The sequence below is a fragment of the Delphinapterus leucas genome, chromosome 8, assembly GCF_059928025.1.
Source record: "Delphinapterus leucas isolate spDelLeu-1000000601 "Yukka" chromosome 8, BTC_Dleu_Yukka2, whole genome shotgun sequence".
NCBI lineage: Eukaryota > Metazoa > Chordata > Mammalia > Artiodactyla > Monodontidae > Delphinapterus > Delphinapterus leucas.
In genome coordinates this window covers 28405988-28415421 of record NC_143136.1, presented here as the reverse complement: position 1 = coordinate 28415421, position 9434 = coordinate 28405988, and the positions used below count along the sequence as shown (strand labels likewise).

Below are 9434 nucleotides of genomic sequence, written 5' to 3'. Positions count from 1 at the left end.
AATTTATTTGACTAGTTTGGAGAACAGTAGATCTATTATTTCCTGTATTCTAGGTACTATAGCTCCCTTACATACTCTTATAATTACATTATTTTTAGCCAAGCTTTGGGCTTCTTGATAATTTTTTAAAGTCCACAACAAGTACAAAATACAATACTTAGGACAATAAAAAGATAAATAAAATGTAACAACAATAGTTAACATTTAATGAGTTACTATATGTCAGGCATTTTATAGCATTATGTTATTATTTACATCTTACAAACGCCCCATGATGTGGCTTCTATGATTAGCCCCATTACAGTTGAGAGGTTAAGTGCTTGCCTGATGTCTCACAACTAGTGGATGGTAATGTTAGTATCTAAGTCTGATTCCCAAAATTAGCTCTAGAGAATTCAGGAGCAATGCTTCTAACAGAAAACCAGCTAGAGGGTTATGGTGAACTGTTAACTGTGAAAGCTGAAACATTTTAAAAGTTGTAATGATTATTAGTTAATTTAAATTTGTTGAGTTGAATTCTGGTGCTGCTGCCGCTTTTTTTTTTTTTAGTGCTGATGCTTCTTAAAGGCAAAATTGAGTACTGTGAATCCTTGAATGGAGGATTATAATGCAGGATGAAGGGGGAAAAGAAACATTTTAAATAAAGCCTGATTAAGGGACTTGCCTGGCGGTCCAGTGGTTAAGACTCTGCCCTTCCAGTGCAGGGGGTGCGGGTTCGATCCCTGGTTGGGGAACTAATATCCCACATGTCATGTGGTGCGACCAAAAAAATAAAAATAAATAAAAGGAAAGTTCTTTAAAAAAAAAAAAAACCAGATTAAGTAAGTATTAAAGAGGAAGAGTTTTCAAGAACAAAAGAGGTGCAAAAAGTGAGCTGTAGGACCTGGAAACCATGGTGAAGAATCTGGTGAGACTTAGTTTAGAATGGACTAGTCTGATTTCAAGGAAAGAAAAGATGATGAGGTACAACAGGGTTTATCTTATTTTCCAAGCCAGGACCCTGAGAGGGTGAGGCAGGTGGCCACAAAGTCTGAGTCAGTGGGAACAGGGAAGTTTCCAAGTGGGAGTGTGGTAGACCCTGGTGGGTCTCTGGGATCTGGGCTGATTTGCAGCGGTCCCCTTTCATGTGGTACGTGTGGTGAAAGTTTTCTGGAACTCTTAACAAAGCCCAAAGGCTATGAGAACAGGAGCTATATTTATGCACTCTATCAACAGTTCCCAATTCCCACCTTTGAGACCAGCATAAGCTGGCAGTGGGATGATTCAGGCAGAAAGACAAACATCGTTTGGAGGATACTGCTCAAAGCAGCCTCAAGACGCCAGCTTGGGTGTTATTCTAAAGAGCCAAGGTCGTGGCTTTCAAATGCAAGGATGGGCAGAGGAGCTGCCCTACACGCTGTTCATCATCTCTGAATACACCTAGATTGATCTGAGACATTTTAAGACCAGTGGATTATGAACAACCATATATGTCTGTAGACACTGAGAGAGGGATAGAGACACAGGAAGTCAGCCAATGACATGTGGCATAGCTGTCCCTGTTTTCTAAAAGAGATGAATCAATATTCTGGTAAAAGAACTACTCATATACAATGGTAAGAAAAAATGTAAAGGATGTAAAAAAGAGTTGGTTGAGAAATCATAAGTAAATAGGTGTTGAGCTTGAAGGTAAAAGTGAAGGAAGTATTTGAACAAGGGTATGGGATCTATCTTACCCATGAACTCAAAGTTTCATAAATTAGAAATGGATCTGTCAGATGTTGGGAGATGGAGGAGAAGACATAAGCTCTGTGAAAAGGCACAAACAAATGCTGGATTCCCTTCTCCGAAGGGCCACAGCTGCTCCGGTGAACACAGACCAACCAACGTGACTTTCTTCACCTTCTCTTAGGAAATACCTATGCTGTGTCACAAAGCTCTCAAACACTGCTATTTGAGTACAATTTACACTTACTTAATAAGCTCTTCGGCTAAGTTATAAGTTTATCTTGCCTACAGGGCATAACAGTATACTTAAAAGGTGCAAAATAATCTCTTAGTAATTGTGATGTTGCGACAAACTTTTAAACCATAACTGCCTTCCTTCTGGTGAGCACTGGGTGGTGCTCTCATCTAAGAGGAAGTAAATCTAGGCAGTTGTGCGCCAGGCCTCTGTCGCTCTGCCTACCACAGCTTCGAAGTCCTTAATCTCTCTCTCTTAGTAATTCTAAATGTGGGTGCATAGGCACCCTGGTATTTTTTGTTTGTTTGTTTATAACAGCTTTATTCATAATCACATTTATGTTCAAACTGAAGGAGATTTATAGATGTATACAGGGCATCCTGGTATTTTTAAGTATTCATTACAATTTTCCAAATTTCCTTGAAGAATCTGTATGTAGTGCTTTTTAGTATAATGGGCAAAAAATTAAAAGTGATATAAAACAATTAGATTCCACTTCTCTAATTATATTGGCATTGTTCCTGCTGACTTCAATGTTTCTGGATGTATCTGGTCTGAAGAACTAGCTAAAAAGTCATTATGTTAAAAACAAAACCAAAAAACCTCTGTTTATTGTTTAACATTTTATTTTATTATTTTTTTAAATGAAAGATAAAACTTTCATTGTGTAAGTCACTGAACTGTTGGTGCTCTTTGTTACAGCATTTAGCTTTCCCTGACCCATACATTCTTCTTTGTCTTGTGCTCTTAAAGCTGGAGTGCACCCCAGGCTTCTCCACCTACACACACTCCCTTGGACATCCTGTTCAGGCTTATAACTTTCAATACCATCTACCCACCAATGACTTACAAAAGTAGATCTCCAGCCCAGCCTCTCTCCTGAACTCCAGGTTAGTATAACCAGTTGCCTGGTTAACAATTCCACTTAGATGTTCACGGACACCTCAAACTCATCTTGTCCAAAATGGGACCTCCTGGTTTTCCTCCACAAACCTGCTCCTCAGCAGTTCTCCCTGTTTGGGTTGACTGCAACTCCTTCCTTCCAGTTGCTCAGACCAAACCTCTCTCTCACCTCCACATTGAATCCAGCAAGAGTTTTTGTTGGCCCCGCCTTCAGAATATGTTCAGAATCTCACCACTTTTCACCTCCATAAATGCCACAACCTGTCCTGAGACACCATTCTCTCACCGCTAGTATCTCTCTGTTTTCTTCCTCTCCCCTTCCTCTTTCTTTTTATTTTCAAGTTTCTTCAAATAACCTTAGCAATTAATCCTAACAGAAGCAACACATATGCCCAAACAATGTATTCAATATACTAGTTTTGTTCTTAGAGAAAAAAGTTGTTTTTTAACGAGAGCTGGAAGGGCCGAGGAGAAAGTAACTAAGTTAAGAAGTTATTGGAATAGTTTTGATGAAAGGTAATGTGAGAAGGAGTGGCAGTGAAAATGTAAAGGTTTTAAATAGCTTGTGTTGATTATTACACAACCACCTTTTCTTTTTTAAAAAAAATTTATTTATTTTTGGCTGCGTTGGGTCTTCGTTGCTTGTGTGTGGACTTTCTCTAGTTGCGGTGAGTGGAGGCTACCCTTTGTTGTGCGGTGCGGGCTTCTCATTGCGGTGGCTTCTCTTATTGCGGAGCATGGGCTCTAGGCATGTGGGCTTCAGTAGTTGTAGCACACGGGCTCAGTAGTTGTGGCTCATGGGCTCTAGAGCGCAGGCTCAGTAGTTGTGGCGCATGGGCTTAGTTGCTCTGCGGCATGTGGGATCTTCTCTGACCAGGGCTCAAACACGTGCTCCCTGTGCCACCAGGGAAGCCCCTACACAATCACATTTTCCAGTTCACAGGTCTGAGTAGGCAGCTAGCTTCGGCCTCTTGGAGGAGAATGGGGTCACGTTGCTTGTGGAGGAAGAAGCAGTGTTAGTGTTCTGTACTAATGCTTCTCCTTTACTGGTTTTTGCTTATGTGGATTTGAAATAATTTTGCTTGTTCCATTGCTCTCCTTTTATTTTTTAAAATGCTTTTGACTTTAGAGCTCAGGTTCTAGATGCTGGTTCTGAGCCTACTGACAATATCACTTCTGTCTCAGCCAAGGTCTGATGACTAATGCTGTTTCCCTCCCAGGTCTGGCCTTAACTATCAGACCACCTTCTCTCTTACTTCTCTGGGCTCTTCATATTTTGGTCAACTCAAATTACTCATTGTTTCCCTCGTATGTGCCATGCTTTCTTCCCTGTGGGACAAGATTAGTTTATGGTGTTTCCACAACATTTATATGCATTTCTCCCAAATCCATAGAACTTAATAATAATAATGATGCTGCTGATGATAATAATTGTAGACGGTTGGTGAGCACTTACCATGTGCCAGGCACTGTACTTGGTGTTTACAGGCTTTATATCATTTTAACCTCACACCATGCAAGGGAGGGACTTTTACTATCCCTATTATACTGACGAGGTACACTCTGCCCAGATCCTTTCAGGCCTTCTTTGCAGCTCTGAGTGCCCAGCTTCGGCAGGCTTTGCTGCTAACGCTTGCCCTGCAACCTTCTGATGACTGCCCCTTACCAGCCAGTGAGGAGAGTCCAAAGGCTCTGGGAGTTTTGTGTCTCCCTTGCCCTGTGTTCAATGGCAAAGGGGACTGTTGTCAGATAACCAGCCCCCAGATCCTTTGTCTCCAGGCGGGAGAAACTTGGAGGTATGATCCATGCTCTGAGGCTCTCCAAGGGATCTGGCTAAGTTGGCATTTTCTTCCCCATCTTGCTTCTTCAACTCCCTCACCTTTCCTTGTGGGAGCACTTCTCCATAAGTCACTTTTCCTGAATCCTTGGTTCATGATCTGTGTCTGGGGGAACCCGATCTGAGACTCTTGCCTGGCTCATACAAGATATAGTTGAGATTCGAACTAATGCAGTCTAACTGCAGTCATATTTTAGAGTTCTAATCCCTTTGTTATATTGCCTGTCATGTCGGTATGATCATCTGTTTCAATCTCTTTTTCCTAGCATTCTGTTAGAAATTTTACCAGAAGAATTTTGGAGCCGGGTCTTTGATACTTGATTATAAGCCGCGTCTTTGATAATTCTCAGTGTGGTGGTGGGAATTCAAAGTCCTTCTTAGGGATGGATGAAGTTGCAGTAGGAGCATCTCAGATACTCTGACAAGTATCTTGGGCTTCTTCCTCCTCAATGCTCCCGCAGTCGTGTAGACATACATGCAACAACCATGCTCCTGGGATAATTAGTTTAAAAATTCTGTTGGATATTCTGCTCCCTCACTAGACTGTAAGCTCTTGGAGACAAGGACCCACTTCTGCTCATTGTTTCCTGGTACAGAGCCCAGTGTCTAAAAATGGAGGTGTTCAGTCTTTTCGGATGTAATTCTGTAGTACAGGAAACTAGATTTAGAACTGCAGTTCTTAAATTTCATTTGCATATGAATCACCTGTGGGGTGGGGTTTAGGATTCTGTCTTTTAACTGGTGTCGCAGGTGATCCTCAACCCATTACTGATACTTTGAAAACACTAATGTACAAGGTCCAGATACTCAGTAATAACTAAGGAACACTTATGTTGTAAGTTCTTATTATATATCAGTTGCTTTGTGCCTGCCATCGTTGTAAGAGAATTATGGCTATTAACTTAATTAAGCCACATTTAACTTCTATGAAGAGAAAAGTATTATTACCCCCTTTTTTACAAATTAGAAAACTGAGACACAAAAGTGTTAAAAGTGCTAACTTGCTCCATTGCCTATAGCTAGTAAGTGGATGTGGACCCAGGCATTCTGGCTCCAGAGCCTGTCCTCTTAACTGCTTCCCCACACCACCCTTTCCGCTGATACATGTAAGAAAATCCACGTTATCCCCAGCTTTATTTTTGCTGAGCCTTTCTTTCCAAGGAATCTGAAAGGAAAAGAAAGCTACATAACTGCAGGAGACACACAGGAAATATTTTATTAGCTTCCAGATGGAGAAAACGGTAGAGTAAAAATATTTCAGTAGAAATCCACGGCCCTCCTCAGGGAGCCCACTCTGGCATCCAGGGCCCCCCAGTCGTGGTAGCTCCTGTAGTCCCCCGGCCTCACTAGGTACTGCCGCCCGCAGTAGTTGGGCATCTCATAGAGGACCCACCAGCCCTCCAGCACGTGAAGGGAGCGGATCTCATTGAAGTGGAAGCGGTCGCGGAGCGAGGAGCAGTCTTCCGTGAGCTCCGCCATCTGGCCTCGGTAGTCCTCTCGCTCGTACATCCTCAGCCGGTGGGAGCTGGTCTGGGTTCAGCAATCAGCAGATGGGAAGGGTCAGAAAACCTAGGCTTTAGCAACCAATCACTCACACTGCTGGGGGAATGGGCATTTTTTAAATCTTTTCTATATCAAAGATGACAAATTAAAAAGACAACCAACACCAGGGCCACTGGGTATAGTTGGGTAGATTGCACACTGCAAAACTGAAGAGGGTGCCATTCACACAGATCAAGATATTCATGGTGCTCCATAGTTTTCTAGGGCCACAACCTACATGAATCATATTTAGTACCTACTTAGTACCATTCTTAAGTGACAATTTTTATATATAATTTGTGCTCTCTCCTTTATAGACTTAAACGGTGGTCTGGAGCTCTCCTTGGAGGATATAAAAATAATTAGATATTAAAATAAAAAGACAAATATATCCCTGGCAAAAGGCATTATTTTCAATCTCGATAGCATTAGAAGAGGCTGGGAAGAGAGGAAGTCGAATTGCTTTCCCCAAAGTGAAGCACAGGTGGTGGCAGTCCAGCCCAGGCAACTCCTTAATCCCTTCCTTTCTGCTTTGAGTCCTGCTATTCTAAAATCCTGAGAAGCAAGAGCCATCGTAACGATTAGGTTTCAGTTCTCACCTCTAATATATGGTCTGGCAAAACACTTTTAGGTAATTAATAAAAATAGAAGCTCAAGATCATGAAGGAGGCCTGTCTAGATCAATAGATTATAAAACCTTTAGAAAAATGTAAGGGCAGGCTGTCAGTCCTGGGCAAATCCTGTCTGTCTCTTCCTGAGCACTTGTTCTTTTATCTGCTTATTCCTTCGCAGCAGGTACCCACTCAATTCCTTCTTCTTTCTTCCACCATTGAATCCTCGTTAGGAAAGGTTCTCATAAGCAATTCATTCTGAGGTATAAAAAACTGCTAATAAGGTATCTTCCATGGTTTGCAAAAGACTCACGTGTGCGTTATCTAATTTGATCTTCACAACAGCCTGACACACGTGGAGCAACCATTCTAAGTCTCTTCTTCTTTTAAGAGAAACTAATGACTAGAGCTTTCAGGCTGTAATCAAAGAGGGCTGGAAAGTAAAAGCCCAGATTTCCAGGCTCCTAATGCCAGTCTGGGTCCTATCAAGGCTTTCAACCCTCTGAGGGGATTTCAAATTTCCCGAGTGGTACATTTTCCACAGGACTCTGTCATAGGCAAATTAAAGTCTCCCTAACTGTGGAATTCCAGGCTGCTCGGGCTTTACTTGGGTAGCAGTGGGCTTTGCAGGTGCTACTAGAATCACATTGTTGGTTATTTGTTTTGCCTAATCAAAAAGCAGAACTTGAGGGACCCTTGATATTCATAATGGTTAATATTTGGAGGAGGGGGTAGTTTGCCATGTGCTGGGCAATCTCCTTTTGACCTCATCACAGTTCGATGAACCAACTGCCCTTATTAACCCCGCTTTACAGATGAAGAAGGAGAGAAGTAGCCCAGTAACTAGCCTAAGGGCACCTGGGTGTGAGGAGTTCACCTGTTGCTTATTCCTCAGCGGTGGCACAGACGCTCTAAACTAATGCCGTGCACCACTTTTGCCCAGTAGAGGTGAGCTTAATTTTAGCAAAGGAGAATACAATTTCAATTAAGAGCATTGCATCACTCAATTTTTCGGTGGAAAGAAACCTTAAAGACATTAATAAAGGGAAAGAGAACCCGGTTAGAGCCAGCAAAAGAAGGCCACCGTCCTGCAGCCTGACCACTGTGTCTGGAGCACTGGTGTGACCCGAGGGCACAGCAGGCCCAGGGGAACCGGACTCACGTGGGGGATGAGGCGGCAGGAGCGGACGGAGTCATTGAGGCCCATCCACTGCTGGTAGTCGGGGTAGTCGCCGCGCCGCAGGAAGTACTGTTGGCCCTGGTAGTTGGGCTGCTCATAGAGCATCCAGCATCCGCTGTCCACCCGGATGGAGTTGCAGCGGCCGAAGCAGGGCTGCAGGTTGGCGTGGTCGCTGCTGCACTCGTAGTGGCGGCCCTGGAAGCCCCGGTCCTCGTAGAAGGTGATCTGCAGGGAAGGAAAGGACAGGGCTCAGAGGCCTGGGCTCCAGCCTGGCTGCGGGCCCCTCCCGCCGGCGCGGGGCTCACCTTCCCCATGGCTGCTGGATGCGGGGATGCGAGTTCAGTGCGGTGGGGCGGGCGCGCGGGTCTATATAGCAGGAGGGCTGCTGCGTTGGCAGGAACGACACAAAAGGGGCCCCCGCGTGAGGAGGATTTCCTCTCTCTCTCTTCTATATAATGACGGCGGGGGTGGACGGGGGACTTATTGTATGTTTTCTCTTAGTCTCTCCAGAGCTTTCGAACTGATGACCCGCGTAAAACTGTCACTTGGTGCCTCTGGGGCCTTTAAATGAAGCCTATTCAGGAGACTGGAAGCGAGCAAAAGCGCCTAACGGGGTTAATGCTTGTAATGAAACATTTTTTCACCTTTTTGAATTTCGAAATGATCTCTTTTTGAGGAACAACACCGGGTAGTGACCGGGTCAGCGGTCAGGATGGGCTCCAGCGGGAGGCGTTTAGATAAGAGAGCATTTCCTTGGTGTGAGGACGTGGGACGTGGGAGGCACCTGCCTTCTCCGCAGGACGTCTGAAGGAGGATGGGATTCTCCTCTAAGAGAAGCTCCTACCAGACTCCCCGCTGATGAGCGGGTGCGGCAGGCAACACACCGGAGGAAAGGTGACGGGGGTTGGACCCCGAGGAAGCCCTCTTTAAGCACCTGGCTCGGCTCTGCTCCCTGAAGACTGGACCAGGGCCGCCTCCAGACTCAGCTGCTGCCTCCGGCCCACCGGCAGGAAGCCCGCAACTTTGGAGTTCATGAGGGGACTCATGGGTGGTTGTTAGTCACACTGTAACTTTTTATTTAACCAATAATTTTGCAAACCAGGTGCTAAGGTTAATTAGTTCTAGCTGCTGAAAATTCAAGTTAACATGCAAATGTAACAGATTTAAAATCCTACAATCTTGGGAAGACTCTGCCTTCTCTACCTTCCCCAGCCCTGGGCAAGCCTGGTTGCTCCCTAGTTAATGCTCTGGTTCCAGGCGCTAGAGTCTTCCTTCCTTACCACCCACCCCCCATCCCCCCAGCAGCTTCTGGTGCTCCACTCTTTAGAACAGGATTTCACAACCTCATACTATTTGCATTACTCTCAAGGTTATGACAACCAAAAAATATTTCCAGACATTGCCAAATGTCCCCTGGGG

General features: G+C 44.4%; 1 protein-coding gene across 1 annotated transcript; it reads right to left on the bottom strand.

The window, feature by feature from the left end:
- Window positions 1-5804: 5804 nt before the first annotated feature.
- LOC111172074 (gamma-crystallin F) lies at window positions 5805-9061 on the bottom strand. Its single transcript, XM_022568287.2, has 4 exons — window positions 8950-9061; window positions 8321-8463; window positions 7998-8240; window positions 5805-6212 (listed from the first exon to the last, which is right to left on the bottom strand). Exons 1-4 carry the CDS (start codon window positions 9059-9061, stop codon window positions 5940-5942), a joined length of 771 nt encoding a protein of 256 aa, XP_022423995.2. The 3' UTR covers window positions 5805-5939.
- Window positions 9062-9434: the final 373 nt, after the last annotated feature.

Bases quoted from the DNA above. Each gene is read 5' to 3' on its own strand.
- LOC111172074 (XM_022568287.2), bottom strand. From the start codon at position 9,061: ATGAGTCCCCTCATGAACTCCAAAGTTGCGGGCTTCCTGCCGGTGGGC. The intron at 8,464-8,949 runs GTGCTTAAAGAG...GTCATTATATAG, and splicing joins AGGGAGCAGAGCCGAGCCAG to AAGAGAGAGAGAGGAAATCC. The intron at 8,241-8,320 runs GTGAGCCCCGCG...CCTTCCCTGCAG, and splicing joins ATCCAGCAGCCATGGGGAAG to ATCACCTTCTACGAGGACCG.